The sequence below is a fragment of the Tyto alba genome, unplaced genomic scaffold (assembly GCF_018691265.1).
Source record: "Tyto alba isolate M040663 unplaced genomic scaffold, T.alba_DEE_v4.0 Super-Scaffold_8, whole genome shotgun sequence".
In the NCBI taxonomy this organism is placed as follows: Eukaryota; Metazoa; Chordata; class Aves; order Strigiformes; family Tytonidae; genus Tyto; species Tyto alba.
Genome location: NW_024881329.1, coordinates 21,056,998 through 21,072,693, shown reverse-complemented (window position 1 = coordinate 21,072,693; position 15,696 = coordinate 21,056,998). Strand labels below are relative to the sequence as shown.

Below are 15,696 nucleotides of genomic sequence, written 5' to 3'. Positions count from 1 at the left end.
GCTCTCAACTACCCTGCAAACACTGTTGCAAGCTCAGTACAATGCAAAGTTCTGGTGACTTTTCCCTCCAATCTTTTTCTAGAAAGAGGGGGAAATACCACTCCAACCCAAGAAAGGCTTTGTCACAAAGTGGCATCTTGCAGAGCCACGCATAAACAAGCAACGCTCAAGAGCACAGCCCCGACGCTGGAAAAGACATTTGGTCCCAACTGCACAGCTAAAACCACCAAAGTATCAGCCTTAGGCAGAAGGCACATAGACACACTTTAAAAACTTTATTTATATAAAAAAATCATTTTGTTTTAAAAGCGTTACAAGAGTGTGCACAGGAATCGGACAAGGAACAGCTTGTTGCTCCCCACTCCCCTCCTCCCTAGCCCTGCCAGCGCTGGGGTGGCTCAGGAGAGCCAGGGCAGGGGAGGAGAGAAGGAGGAAGGCTCTTTTTTTTTTTTTTTTTTTTTGGTTCATTTGGAATTAAAAATTAAAAAAGGAATTAGTGTTTTACATATTTAAAGGAAAAGAGAAGAGTTAGACCCCAGAACAAAACCAAACCAAGCTGAGGTGGGGCTGGAGCCAGGGAGGGCTCAGCCAGAGCTGGGAGGTGCTTTTGGGCAGAGGAGCAGGCAGGAGCAAGGCACCTACTGCAGCCTCCCTGGTCCCCTCATGGGTCCACAGTTTGGGGGGAGCCCCAGGCTGGGGAGGGCTCCTGCTCCAGTTTGCAGCCTCCTACAGAGGCTTCCAGTTGCGCAGGGTGCCCGAGGGCTCCCCAGAAGATCACAGCACTTAGACGTGCCCCCCTCCACCACAGCAGAGAGGAGGACGAGGATGTGTATGCCCCAGCTCCTGTGGCAGCCTAGTCTCCCCAGGACAGGATGCAGATGAGAGCTCTGCACCCCATCAGTGAGGGCAAGGGGGCTGGGATCCCCCCACCGCCCCCCCAAAACAGGCTTCCAACCTCACTGCAGACAATTAAGGCTCCCAGTGGGGAAGGGAAGAGCTCAGCCCTGCCAGAAGCCCAGGAAACACCCCTTCCCCAGCGAAGTAGCCAGACAGTACGATTCAAAGAGCTATTTCACAGTGGCAAAAGAAAGGCACGTGTCAAGAGAAAGTCAGAGGGGCACCGCTGCAGGCAGCTAGTGCGTGGGGGTGAGAAGGGGGATCCTGGCTCTACCCGCTTGTAGCCCTGCCAGCGCCTGCTCCTCACACCCAGCACGCAGTGTGCCCCAAGAAACCTGCCTCTCCCCAAAAGCCCTGCCGCATCTCCTCCTCCCACGGGGACCCACTGCCTCCAGCGCAGGGAGGCCCATCCTAAGCGCCCCCCCCCCCCCACTGACCATCTTCCCCACGTAAGGATCCCTCCTCACGGTCACCAGGTGGGAGCCAGCAGCCCCATCCAGATCCCTTCGCAGGATCCAGAGCCAGATCCCCCTTCTCACACCCCCAGAGCCTCAGCTAGAGCAAAGCAAGAGAAGTTATTGCTGTTTTTCCTTCCCCTCACCCCTGCATACCCTGGTCCCGCCGCCACCAGGGAGGGAATGGTCCCATTGTCCCCACGGCCCTGGTTGAAGAGTGATCCCACACAAAAATATATCCTATAGGCAATAGCAAAAAAAAAAAAAAAAAAAACAACCCACAAAAAAAACCCCAAAACAAACCAAAACAAAAAGGCGGCGAGTGAGGTCCCAGTCTCTGTCCCTGCAGACATCTCCAAGCAGAGGGAAGGCATAGGAGAGAAGGCAGTTCCTGGTCAAGGCAGAGATCCAGAGTCCTTTTGCAGCATCCATGCCGGTCAATGCGGCCGAGTCAGGCAGGAGGGTTTTACTCTCTGGATGAAGGAGGTGGTGGAGGACAGGGAGGAAGAGTTATCAGTCGAGGTGCCCCAGAATGGGGAGGTGCAGCGGTCTAGAGGAGGCAGAGTGGCCCAGGCTGTCCCTGCGGGACCAGGCCTAGTCATTTGGCTGGCTAGTTGGCACAAACAGTCCAGCAAAAAATCCAAAAATAAGACAAGGTAAAAGTCGGTCCATTCCACCATGAAGAGTTATATATATATATTTATATATATAATATATTATCAACCCAAACTGAGTGGAGGCAGGGATGTCAGCTAGATCTTCTGCTGTGGAGAGAGAGGGAGAGATGTTAGCACACCCAGGGAGTGAGTGGGCAGTGGAGGCGTGATCACGGCCCCGACAGATCAGGCAGTGATTGCAGGCAGCAGCGATCAGAGCAGAATCTGGCTGGCCAAAGCACCCCTTAACAGCGCAGCAGGATCTGTCACCACTGTTCAGACTGAGCAGGACACTGCGGGACATACCGACATGGAGGAAAACACGGCAGCATCCTCCTCCACCTCCTCTACCTCAGGCTGCGATTCCTGCCCCTCCTCCTGCTGCAGACACATAGGGGTTAGTAGGGGTGATGGGGCGGAGTGAGGGGGTGGTTAGTTGTGGGAGCACTATTCTCCCGTCCTCCTGCCAGCCAGGACAGTGATGTGTCATCTCTTGCACCCCAGTCTCACTCCCTCTTCCCTTGTTAGGAAGAGCCGCTCACCATCAGTGGTGCTGCCTTCACCGGCTCCATATCTCCAAGGTCACCGGATCGGTCCAGCGTCCTGCTGTGGTCCCTCTCATTGAGTGTGGAATAGTTGTCTGGAGCAGAAGAGCGTACAGTCAGTTTTGTCACCTCCATGGGGAGGCAGCATCGTCCCCACAGATGTGAGTTCTGCCCCCTTCCCAGCGTACCAAGGAGGCAAGATGTCCACCACTCCAGTCCCTCTCCTACCTGGTCCCATGGTGCTCATCTGGATCTCTTCCCGGGAGGATTTCTTGTCTATAAGCACGGGAGAGGAGCAGATCAGACACAGCCCCTGCAGCCACTAGCAGCAGAGGAACCACTGCCTACCCCAGCTACGGGAGCCCAGACCCAGCTGCAGCACTGTTGACCCAAGGATGCTACAGGACCTACATTAACTGTGTGCAGAATTTCCAGCCCTGAGAAGCCATCTAAAACCCAAACTGATGGCCTTGTGTGAGCAGCTGTGGCTGCCAAGAAAGCCAGGGCTGAAGAACAGGGAGGGGACAAAGGGCAGCTGTTCTGGGTACCCACGAGGAAGGGTGACAGTGGGGACAGGTGCTGAAAGAAAGGAGCACACCTGTTTTTTGGTTCCTGTCGATGAGAGGCAAGGTGCTGTCGTCAAATGAGTTGCCTCCCTGGGTCCGAGAGGCATTGCTCAGGTTCACCTGGAACATCAGACAATGACCACTTACACCCTGGCCCACACACTCCTTCCCCATCAGCACATTTCACCCCTCCAGCCCCCAACACCAGGACAGACCCAGGAACCCTCCCACAGTCCTTGAGCCACGGGCCTGTAGCAACCAGAGGGTGCTCCAGCACCCTGGCTGTACCCACATTAGAGTGGACTGGGTCAGGGCAGCACCCAAGGACAGTCTCAGCTTTTGGGAAAAACTGAGCCCTGGAGAACCTTCTTCTTCAGCACTGCCACAGTGGCTTTTAGTGCTGCAAACTTTCCTGCAGATCTGCATGCTTATGTGTGGGACACAGGGCTTAAAGTTTTCAGAGCATTTCTTCCTTATTAGAGACTTCCTGCTGGTCATCCAACTGAGAAATGGTGGAGGGGACACCTTCAAGGGTCTCCAATCTCACCAGCAAGGTAAGAGCTGAAATCCAGCACTGCTGAGCTCCGCAACACCCTTCTCTCTGCTGCAGGACCCAACCTACTACCCCAGTGACAACAGGGCATCCCCATACCTGGAAATCTGACTTCTTCCAGCCTTCCTTCTCAAGAGGCTTTCGCAGCTCTTTATATCCCCAGACTGTCTGCAAGACGAGGGCAGCTGCTCGGACTTCTCTCTCTGAGCGGTTCCTACAAAGAGGTGAAGGAAGAGATGTTTGGAAATACCCATACCCTCAAGCAAGCTCCTGAAGAAGCCCCTCATTATCCTTTGAGCAGAGCCTACCCGGATTTGTTGATCAGCACCAACTTCTCAATTCCCTGAGTTTCCCGCAGCTTCTTGGCAGCCTCAAGGTTGTCTACAATTACTTCATTGATGGTGTTGAGGATTGACACCACTGTGTCCTCAGAGAGGTTTTTGGCTGGGGTCTGCTGGCCTCCGGGCAGGTTCTTCACTAGGTTGGGGATGGCGTGTTTACCTGGGATGAGGAAAGAGCTGGGCATGAGCAAGCAAGCAAGGAAGAGGACTGCAAAGGAAAGATCACTGCAGAAGAATCAGGGACAGGTGACCAGTTTTGGATGTCCCTCTCGGTGGAGCTCAGCACATGCTACTCCGGGAGAGGAGCAGTAAACAGACACGGGGCTGATGCCATGCCCACACACTTCTTCAGCTGCCAAGGTTAGGAAGAAGTTCCTGCCTGACACAGATGGATACAGAGAGCACCGGTGTCCTCTCCTCCGCAGCGCTCACCTATCAGCTCTTTGTTACGCAAGTCGACAGCCAGGTTGCGCAGGGCTCCGGACGCTGCTTTCACCACCCGCTCACTGTCGTGGGTCAGGAGGTCAGCAATGGCAGAGAGTCCCTTCTCCTGACGCAGAGCTGAGCGGATGTACCGGCCATACTGCAGGGGAGAGGCAGAGCACCACAGTGTAACCTGGGCAGGCACAGTCCCCTCCCCACTCCTGAGGCCGAGGACACCACTGGATGCCTTGCCACCCACCCTCATCTTGGGAAAGGAGGGTCTTGGTTTTGCCCACGGTCAGACAGACTGCAGAGGTCCCATTCCTGTCCCAAAGCCCCTCTACAGGCCAGGCAAGCAAGATTTCCCAGATGGCCTTTCCATACACACCCAAAGAATGCAGGCCAAGGGACTGTAGAGCAGTCATCATCTGCCCCCCAGGCTACAGAAGGGAAGGAATGGCAGGGAGCTGGCTGCAGGCAGGGACACAGAGAGGCAGCCCTTGGGAAGGCACAGCTGGCAGGGAGCACAGAGCCCTTAATAGCACAGGAGAGCCCTGGTCCACACCTAAACTGTGCTGCTGAACACTATCTCCTTGGGCAGCAAGCCATGCACCAGGTGAACTGCCTGAAACAGCAGAGCCCTGGCCATCTACAGCTCTGCTGGCTCCCCAAGGGCGATGCTCCCTGTGCCCCAAGGCCCCCCTTCCTTCTCTGCAATACAGATGAATGTGGACATGGCCAGCTCCATGAGGGACTCACCGTCCAACTGCCAGCACACAGGTTCTGTATGGCTCCTGCCGAAGCCTCTAGGATGGCTGGAGTCTTGCTTTCCTTTAGAAGGGAGATGTATATCCGGACCACTTCTGGTTGGAAGAGGAGCTCATAGCCTGCCAGAAGAACATGGGTAAAAAGGACTTACTCGACTTACTCAAGGGCTCTGCTGGCATTTGACTAATTCAAAGGAGCACGGCTGAGCAGATGAGACTGGAAGCTTTTACCCAGGCTCACTGCTTCCCAGAGGCTGGATGCTTGGTAGAGAGGGGGCCAGGGCTGCCCCACAATACCAGAAACCCAAACCCCCATCAGCAGCTCTGATCAGGGATGCAATGGCTGCTGCCCACAGTCCCCAACACACCGCTGCTGCAGCTCAGGAGAGGTCTGGGCTGAGCCACAGCACCGCTGTCATCAGCAAGGAGACCTCAGTTTCAGCCCAACACCTGGCTGAGAAGTACCCACCCCAGGCAAGGGCACATGGTCGGGCAGCAAACTCGGCAGCAATGTACTATGGTAGCAAAAGGCTCAACCCATGCTCTCAGCAGGAGGAAGGGGAAACACCCCAAGCAAGCAGCCACCAACACCACGTTGAAAAAGCTCATCCTCAGAGACTGAAGGCACCAGGTCTCCAGCTCTCCACTGCCCTAGCAAGCAGGCAGGGACCAGGTCTTCAAGTATTAACTCTTTTCTGTGGAAGCATACGCTCAGAATTGACTTCTAAAGCAGCAGTGAGATTGCAGTTTACAGTTGCAAGGCTGGGCTTTCCATCTTGTTCTCTGTCCTCAGCTGTGGTGAGGAATGTCCCCAGCCCCCAAAGACAGAGTAGATGGCTTCTCAGGCTTCCACCAGAGACAGGTGCTGACTCTTTGCACAGCCCAGGTCAGCCTGAGGAGCCACCACCACATATCTGAGGTGTTCACAAGGTCAGGTCTGTCCTAAGTTTCCTTGTGATTCTTCTAGCTTAACCCTTCATACCCCCAGGAAGACCAGGACCCTCCCAGGAACCAGAGAGTGTTCTAGGGCAGAAGGAGTTGAACTCAAGCCCTGGGCTAACGCCCTCTGCTTGGCCAGCCAGAGAGAGGCTGTAATTCACAGCCCTCTAGGCAGTGATACACTTGTCCTCAAGGGCTTTTTGGAATGACCCTTCCTCATGCTTGTGCTGGAAAACACTAAGGCAGGGGTTTTGGGCTTTAAATCCCGCATGTTCTTTATGCCCAGGAGAGAAGAGCAGGCAAGAGGGCAATTCTGATGAGAAGTCTGAGACCACCACAGAGGGCTACCCTTCCTAGGGCTGTGTCACCATGCTGTCCCTCAGTCCCTAGGGCAATACTTCCCTCTGCAGCCCCAGGAAGCCTGCCTTGAGGCAGCACTGATCTCCTCCAAGCACAGCAAGCACCCTCACAACTGCCTGTGGCAAAGCTACTGTTTTCACAGGTACTTGGGCAACCAGAAACATACCTCCTCCGAACCAAACCTCTGCCCCTCTGAGAGGCTCACTTCAATGGGAAATCAACTCTACTCACTCCTCTCCTGGGCTACTTGTGGAAAAGCAGCCCTGCACACCCAAGTCCTGCACAGAGACACCGAGGAACATACCTTTGGCTGGAGTTGTTCTTTTGGGAAAATCCACTGTATCGGCAGCAGGGTCTTCTGGGAGCTTTTTACCTTCAAAGGGCAAGCAGAGAGGCATAAGACACCTCCTCTCCCCACCCGACAGCTCTTTGACACTTGCTACAAGAACAAGCCCAGGGGCGAGCTGAAGCAAAGCTACCAGCATGTCCCAGGAGGGGACATCAAGGGCATTAGCCACAGTGCAGGCAGTACATGCCCAGCTCAGGGTGGGAACAAAGAGAGCTAGAGACAGCACCCAATCAAACCATGGAAAAATTAAAACCAAGAGCAGACTCACCTCTGGAGAACCATTCGTCTATTGGCGAAGCGGAGAGAAGGACAGGAGAGAGGGGAGGCAGGAGAAGATAAGTGCCAACAGCATCATGGGGCAGATCATTTGGCAAGAAAGCAAAGGGAAGGGGAAGGGGCAACACAGAAGAAAAGGGAAGGTGTGGAGTTAGTGAATGTCTATCCATCACCATCCCACCACCACAGAAACCCACCATTAGCTTGTGTCAAATGTTTTGGGTAAGCCAAGCAGTAGCTCCCAAAGCCAGGGGAGGCATGGACCACTGCATCTCCAGAGGAAGCTGCAGTTTAGTCTTCACACAAGAGATGCCAGAGTAAGAGCACAGAGACCCCAGACCACCCTCAAGCTCCACTGTAGTAGAACTGCATCCCACCTCCCTCCATGCTGCTGCCTCTCAACAAACCTTTGCCCTTCTTGGCACCAAAGCAGCTTGCAGCATGGGGTCCAGCATTGTTGGCAGGGACCAGAGGCGTCTCCTGGTAGCGCTCAGCATGGGGGATCTCACGGTGGACTTGGTAGGACAAGTTTCTCAGCAGGCACACACAGTTCTCCACCAGCTACAGAGAAAGCCAGATGGTTTGACTTGGATCAGCACGTGCCTGTCCCATGTCTCTGAGGGCCCCATCACAGCTTGCAACCCAGAGCCAGGCCACGGGGGCCTGAACTGGAACCAGGGGATATGCAGGTCCATCTCAGATAGATCTGAAGCATATCCCCATCCCAAAGCAGGCATGGCCAGTTCTGTGGGCATGAGTTCATACTCTGCTGGGCCAAAAAATTTCTCTGCCATAAGCACAAAAGGTCTGAGGAAAGGCTCAAGGAAAATTCAAGTTAACACCTTATCAAGGGAGATGAGGAAGCCCTGAACCAGGGGATATCAGGATGGGGACAAGTGCCACCACTAGACCACTATGGGAGGGGCAACATTCCTACTGCGAACTGCAGGCTGAGTGCTAGACACATCCTAGTCAAACAGCACCCAGGTCATACCCCATACAGCCTCTCTCTTCCCAAGCAGAGATCATGGAAAGGTGTGAGCCAGGACCGGATTCCTGTCGGACCAAATCCCTTCCTGGTAAAGATTCCCTCCGTCCATTCTTCATCCATTCTGGGATGAACCCAGCTTCAGCCACCATGAACAGCAGAGTACTGCTAGAGCTGGTTGACGAGGACAGAGCTCTGCACGTGCCCCGACAACACCCCCACTGTGGTACCTTGCTGTCTGAGTCCTTCTGGCCAATCTCAGACTGGACAATGTAGATCAGGGCATCCACCAGCCCATCACATTCCCGCAGCTTCCGACGGGCCTCGCTCCGCTCTGAGCTCACATTCCTGGAAGGCAGGAGAGAACTGTCATGGGAGGCAGGTGAGAAGCAGCCCACATCCAGCAGAGTTCAAATCGGAGAAAAGCTCCGGTGACTCCTCTCCGCTGAGAGAAACTCCTCCAAAATCAAGGACTGCATCACCGGTAGCTGTTCTAGGAGAGCAGCTCCTCTGCAGGCCTCTTTTGGCAGTCCAGGAAGAGCCAGAAAGAAGAGTTACAGCAGCCCCAACCCACAGCAGCTCTCTGCCAGCAGTTGATAGCCCCACTCCCGTACCTAAGGCAGCCAGCGGTGTTGGTGAGCACTGACTCCCACTCGATATGGCGGGGTTTCGAGTCCTCATTGGGTTCCCGCTCCCAGCCTGAGCGGGGAATGACAACCTCATCGGTCAGAGCATGTAGTGCGTGATCCACAATGGCCATCTTGATGGAGTCATGCGAGGACAGATTCCACAGTGTTCCTGCAATGCCACAACCAGGAGGTGATCAGACCACGTGGGTTTAAAAACCCCGCACTGCGCACCCCTCACCCCCAACGGGTTAGCCCCTCCTCTCCTCTCCGGAGCCATTACCTGTGATGACCTCCGTGAGGTCCATGTCGTGGGCCTTCCGCAACAGGCGCACCAGAGCAGGTACCCCATCGCAGTTCTTGATGGCAATCTTATTGTCTTGGTCCTTGCCAAAGGAGATGTTCTTGAGGGCTCCACAGGCACCATAGTGCACCTCTTTCTTGGGGTGGTCTAGCAATCCCACCAGCACAGGAATGCCCTTCAGCTTGCGCACCTCCGTCTTCACCTTGTCGTTACGGTAGCAGAGGTGCTGCAGGTAGGCGGCCGCGTTGGACTTGACGGCGTCCAGACGGAAGCTCAGCATGGCTATTACCTCTGGCAGCTCCGGCTGACGCCAGTTGCCCGGGGCCGGACCTCCCTTCCGCAGGCTGTCCAGACTCGCCAAGCTACCCCTCTCGTGCTGAGCCAGAGGGGCCCAGTAGTACCGGTCAGGGGCCACCTCATCGACCAGCATGTCTTCGTAACTCCTAGGAGAGAAGGCAGGAGGTGTCAGCACAAGCCCTAGACTTGGGGGGGGGGTGGGGGGAGGATACTGTGCCCGCTCCAGCCCACCAGAAGACGTGCTGAAATGCACGCCGTGTCTAGTCACCACTACCCTGCTGGAGTGCACCGGGCAAACTCCCATCAAGGGCTGGGGAGCCCAGGGGCAGAGCAGCGTCAGGGCACCTTCCTGCTCCCCACACAGGGTCCAGCTGGAGCCCGTAGCCGCAGGAGGGCACCCCCCCCCACGTCTCCCCAGACCTGCTCAGGAAGCAGGCCGTTGTTCCCCAGGAGAAGGCAGCCTCAACAGCTATGCCGGTCCTTTCCCACCCACCACGTTTAGCTTTGGGCCAGAGGCTGGATACTGGTTTCTGCCTAACCTCCCCGGGGCAGGAGCCAGCCCGACGCACAGAAGCCCACTTGGGCCTGCAGCCGCTAGAGGGCAAGTTCACACCGCAGCAGACTGCTGGGAGAGCACGTCACCCAGGGGTTACACCAGCTCTTCCTGGCCACAGCAAGCACCCAGGGTCCAGTTTTGGGCCGTCCAGTTCTCGGCTGCACCGTCCAGCTGTATCCAACACTGCACCCTGTCACCTCAGCTGCCCCGCAGCCGGCGCAAGACCAAGCCACTGCCACTATTTCAGAACGTCGTGGCTAGAGCAAAGATTTTTTAACCAGGATGGGACTCAAACTCTTTTGCCTGCAGATGCGCAGCAATATACACAAGTTACACTGCTGCCCAGGGCTTAGTTGGGTGTCAAAAGACAGCCGGGCTCCAGGGATCAACTTCACTGCTCCCAGCTCAGGCACAGGGAAGAGCTGCGGTCCCAACACCACCTGCCTTGGTTCACCCACAGACCTAGCAGCACTGGGAATGAGCCCCAAAAAGTACATGGAAGCTGAAAGAAAGTGCAACTAGTCCCCCACACACCAAGGTGACATTAACACCCTCAGAACATAGACGAAAAAATCCTGGATTTTCGCCCTATTTTTGTAGTCATTAGCAACATAATCCTTCCCCCACCCCAGCAGAGGAATCCAGCAGTTTCCAACAGAAAGGGAGGGAGGGGACTTGGCACTTAAACAAAGGGGCCTGACCTTCTGTGCCAGGGCACTGGGGACACACAATCAAGGTCCAAGATGAGGTAGCATCCTCTGGCTCGCATCTGCCCCGGGGACTGCTCAGTCACCTTCTGAGCTCCCAAATCAGGTGCAGGTAGCCCCCCTGCCCCTGAGCAGGCAGGGAAAGCTGCAATGAAGGATGGTAGCAGGTCTGTTCCCCGCACCACCGCTACACCTACAGCCTCCACCAGCTCCCACAGCCACATCCCCTCCAGGCGCTGCTGCACAGCTCCACTGCAGACGGCGGCAGTGGGCTGCAAGGTTGGCTTTCAGCATGTCCCAATGGGGAAATGTGCTGCTTGCCACATGGCCTGGCTACTAAGAGATACCGGAGTCCAACCGCTCCGGGAGTGGTTCCCTGCTGCTGCGGGGCACAGTGCTCAGTGCACCACGTCGACCACCACCATCCCTGCAGAAGGACAAGGCAGGAGCAAAACACAGCTGAGGGCCAGCACTGCAAACAAGCCACCTGATGCTTGTCAACACAGCCGGCGGCTGACCTCACTCTCACACCAAGACTCACGAGCTCTGAGAGGGAGCTCCTGCCCAGCCACGAGTGTCCTTCAGCAATGGATCCCACCCTGCACCCCCAGGTGAGATGGGGCTGGCCCCGAAGGGGGAAGCACACCCTGTGCTGCCACCAAACCCCCCTTCCCTCTTCCCCTTCAGAGAGGGAGTTCCAACAAGAGCCACAGGAGAGGGGACATGCACATTTTGCGGCCGATGGCAGCCAGCATGCACTGTGTCTCCCGCGTGCCTGGCAAGCTGCCTCCCTGAAGGAAGTCATTAACAGCCAGGCCCCTGCTCAAGACAAACATCTGAGGCAGGGGGGGGATACTGATCTCGCCAGTTCCCATTCCTGCAGGCCAGGCAGCTGGGCGCAGATGGTAACCGAGAAGGCAGGGGACAAGCCAAGCTCAACAGCGCCTGGATTCCACAGATTGCTGCGATCTTTATTGGTCTGCCTGGGATGGGAGAGCCCACTCACGGGCCACACCAACCCATCTTCCATACCCTGCACCATCGCTTCAGGACAAGGTGACATCTCCATCAAGGCTGCTCCTTGGCCATGCTAGGAAGTGGGACCTTCTCCCTCTGTTGTGACCAAGTCTCTCAGTCTCCCACCCAGCTGCAGCTCCTGCAACTCCTGTCTTCCAGGATCTGGACAGGCAGAAGGAGCCCAGACACCCTCCAGCCCAGCAGAGAGGACTCGTGGTCTCAAAGGCCAAGCGGTTCAGATCAGGCCATGCAAGGAGGGCTCCTGCCCTTGCGTTCTGGGCCAGACAAGAACCCAGGGGAATGTTCGAAAGCTGGAGCAAAGCAGCCACAGGTCAGACATGCCTGCTTAACCCCTTCTGCCCAAGCTGCTCACTGAGCGGCTAGCCATGACAGCCACGTGCTCAAAACTGTTAATGCTGGCTTCCTGCAGGCTGCTCGAGTCAGTGCAGGCAGCGGGGGCAGCAGCCCTGCCTGCCCTCCTCTAGCCAGTACAAGCTTCACAAGATGAGGCGAGCTGGGGAAATCAATCTGGGTGAACAACCGCCCGGACTGGTTCGGCACAGCAACAGAAACACTTGTGCTGGCACAAGCCGAAAGGACAGACAAAGCTCCTCCTCTAGTCCCTTCAGGAGCTACCATGGATTTACAGTACATGCCTTGAGATGGGCAGATCCCCGGCAGGGGCTGGCAAGAGCCTCCCTTCCCGCCTCTGTTTTATGTCTTAGGAGCCTAAGCAGCCTGTGCTCAGCCTTACCCGTTTCCCCCTGGCCCAGGGCACTCGGGAGAGCTACATCCATCGCAGCCTGCTGACACAGCTTGCTCCCTGTCTCTGGGACTCAGGGCTCAGGCCCTCGCTCCATTCCCACCTCACCCTCTGAGCAGTCCTCCAGCACCTCCCCAAAGCCTGCTTGACAGCCCAGGCAGCAAGTGGAGCAGGCAGAGAGGCTTAATCAGGCAGCAGCAGTGTTTGTGCAAGAGACAATGCTGGCACAAGACACAAGTCTAGAGGAGTCATTGCCTCAGACACGTAACATCCCAGGACACCCCACCACATGCCAGACAGGGGGGATAAAGGACCACCAAGACCCTGCTCTGGCTGCCCAAGGGCAACTGCTCAGCACTCAGGCTGGAGGAGCCACCCGAACAACCCCGGACAAACGAGAGGGAGAAGCTGCTACTGCCAGACAGGTTGAGCAGCTTCTCCAGCCCTGCCCTGTGCTGGAGGAACGCTCCCCGGGGGCACTGTGGGGCTGAGCCTCACTCACCCCAGCCCTGGGCTCAGCACCGCTCCCCGGAGCTGTGACAGCAGGATCACAAGGCTGCTGCTACCTCTGACACAGGGCTGTGCCGCACACCCCGCACCGGGGACGGTTCCCAGCTGGTTAAGCCAGGCCGGGGCGCAGATGAGCCCGCCATCCCACCAGCAGAACAGGCAGCACAGAGAGGGAAGGGCCTGGAGCTACATCCAACCTCCCAGTGGAACTCCTTGCTGCAGGATGACCGGCTCAATTAGCACTGAGTTTTAACCACCAATTAAGCAGACAATTAGAAGCGGATGCAAGCTTTCTCCCTGCATGAGCCGCATGTGACTCAGCTCACGGTATTTATTGTCTCTGCGATCGTCCTTCCTCTGAAGAGGGTGAAATTAAAGTACCCCATAGTCCCCCGCCCCAGCGCCTCCTGCCGCATACCTGAGCCGCCGTCGAGGATCAGATGGGGTCCCTGCCCGCCTGGCCGTGCCATAGTCAGACATAAGCCCGTAGTCCACATCTTCAAAGCCCACGCTGCGCTGGTCATCCTCCAGGCCGTAGGGCTCAGGGTGGAAGTGGTTGAGGTCCATGTTGCTGCCCCCGACACGCACCTGGGGCTGGGGGCCGTAGATGTCCTGGCGGCTGGGGGCCCGGTAGGTGTCCATGGAGGGGCGATAGCGCTCGTCAATGCGGGTGACACGGGACAGGCTGCCGTAGCTGTGATCGCTGCCCGGGTACCCGTCCTCGTAGGGGCGGCCGTAGCCTTCGGGGTAGTGGTAGTTACGAGGGAGGGTGGCCGTGCCCGGCTGGCTCAGGTAGCCCCCGGGGCCCCCATTGCCATTCTTGCGGAAGTTCCTGTCCATGGTCTGGACATAGTTGCTGGTCACAGGAGAGGCTTCCAAAGGTAACCCATCAGGCCCCACCGGCATCTGCTGCACCGTCCGGGTGGTCACAGTCTTCACCACTTTCTTCACCTAGAGGGATAGATGCAGGACACGCTCCCATCAGGAAAATCTACCACACCCCCGTGGTCCCCAGACTCCCCTTCCAGCCCAGCACCTTGTTCCAGGCAGATTTCACATTCCGCTTCAGCTCACAGCACGGCAAGCTGGCAGACATCATGGCTGTAGCACCCCAGCCATCAGGGTCCCTGCAAGAGCCCTGTCCCTCCGTGCTCTCCCCAGGCCTGTACCGTGGTCTCTGTACGCCGGGTTGTCCCATCGTCTGATGTTTCCACAGACACAACTGACATGGCCCCTTCTGGGTCCTCCTCCATAGTGTACGTCTCCTCCACAATCTGGCCCGGGTCCTGCATCCTGGGGATTGTGCTGTACAAGAGGTGGCTGTGGTCCTGAGGGGAGCAAGGGTCAGACAGTCAGCCCTCCACCGCCCTGGAGTCAGCCAGTCAAGAGATCTCACCTCTCAGGGAGCCCTAATATCGTCTTGCATGGGAAGGGGTACCAACAACCTCACAGCCAAAGCCCCTTCAAACCAGGATAGATGACACATTAGAAACACCTGCCAGCTAGGGTGGGGACAGTGCAGCCCTGCCCCTGCACCCCCCTCCCAGCAAGCAGGCTGCCCACAGCCAGCGAGCTCAGTTTCCCTTACCTGCGGCCCGTTGAGCTTTAAATCTTGATATTTCTGCCTTTCCAGGTCAGCATCGCCCAGGAAACGGCCGTTCTGAAACACACAGCACCACAGCAGGCCTGTTACGAGAGTGATCTCCCACTGCTGGGATCCCACACACCCACCCCCCCACACACACTTCCCTGCCAGGCCCTGAGCAGGCCATCTCCTGCATCTGACAGACACCCAGCGCGCACCCCACACGTCACTCCCAGGGGAGGACCACGCTCCCCGGGGGCCTGTGCAAAGTGCAGCAAACCACCCCCCGTTCCAGCCTGCGGAAGAGGACACGCCACTCAGCTCCTCTCCAGACATCCCAGCTCTCCCACGGTGCCCACACGCTCCTGATGGAATGGCCAAGCCCCTTCCCTGCTCCCCCAGCACAGCCCTGGAACCTTCCGCATCTTCTGATGCAGGAGCTGCAAGCGACATCCCAGAGGTCCCCAGGATTGCGAGGGAACAGGGTGGATGCTCGGCGGCTGATGGTAAAGTGCTACTGTTTGACTCTCGCGCTCCCTCTCTGCCCACCCCTTCTTTCCTCCTGACCCAGGCATCTCTCCCAGCACCACCACCTTCCACACCTGGAAAGGCACCTGCCTCCTGCACAACACCACACACCAGCCCTCCGAGCACCCCTCTCCAAAACAGAGCCTGGGAAAGTGAGAATAGGAGAGAGACCTCAAGCCAAGGCAGATGAAACTGAATTTCCAGCCCTGTAGGGAAAAGAGATCTCTCCCAGTCCTGGTTTGGCTGTTTGGGGGATAGACCAAGACTCCAGGGACTTGCCCATTGTCACACGAGAGGGAGACACACACACACACACACACTTCCCCACAGCTATACACCAACTCCTGCATTTCAGCCGCCTTCCAAGAAGCTGAGTGGGATGGGGAGCAACGATGCCCAGGACTGAATACAGAAGCCTCCAACCTTCACAAAACCAAACTAGAGGTGACCTGGCAGCAAGACCATCCAGACTGGCTTCTTCTCCCTGGAACACTCTGGCTGCCAGGGTAGGTTTGCACATCCCCACATCACCTTCAGTACCATCAGTGTTATGAGACCGGCTTAGCCCTCCTCCACCTCACACGTCCGAGGAGGGCCGAAGGAAGGAAGGCTGGCCCAGGGCTGCCCCCACCGAGGCAGGACTGACACGGACGGGGGCTCTGGGAGCCTCCACACCCACCTCTGCCGA

At 56.9% G+C, this 15,696-nt stretch overlaps 1 protein-coding gene across 9 annotated transcripts in view; it reads right to left on the bottom strand.

The window, feature by feature from the left end:
- Positions 1-541: 541 nt before the first annotated feature.
- CTNND1 (catenin delta 1) overlaps positions 542-15,696 on the bottom strand; it is a 31,657-nt gene continuing 16,502 nt past the window's right edge. For 4 of the 9 annotated variants that reach the window (XM_032985457.2, XM_032985450.2, XM_032985451.2 and 1 more), the window contains 17 exons: positions 14,484-14,555; positions 14,065-14,223; positions 13,314-13,846; positions 9,025-9,488; positions 8,730-8,913; positions 8,346-8,463; positions 7,535-7,688; positions 7,120-7,137; positions 6,807-6,875; positions 5,196-5,323; positions 4,446-4,596; positions 3,981-4,173; positions 3,772-3,886; positions 3,152-3,239; positions 2,782-2,829; positions 2,551-2,648; positions 2,123-2,389 (listed from right to left, as the gene is read on the bottom strand). In XM_032985457.2, the coding sequence (XP_032841348.1) occupies positions 2,285-2,389; positions 2,551-2,648; positions 2,782-2,829; positions 3,152-3,239; positions 3,772-3,886; positions 3,981-4,173; positions 4,446-4,596; positions 5,196-5,323; positions 6,807-6,875; positions 7,120-7,137; positions 7,535-7,688; positions 8,346-8,463; positions 8,730-8,913; positions 9,025-9,488; positions 13,314-13,846; positions 14,065-14,187 (2,589 nt within the window). In that variant the 5' untranslated portion in view covers positions 14,188-14,223; positions 14,484-14,555 and the 3' untranslated portion in view covers positions 2,123-2,284. The other 5 variants (XM_042784604.1, XM_042784605.1, XM_042784606.1 and 2 more) reach the window with 5 other exon arrangements.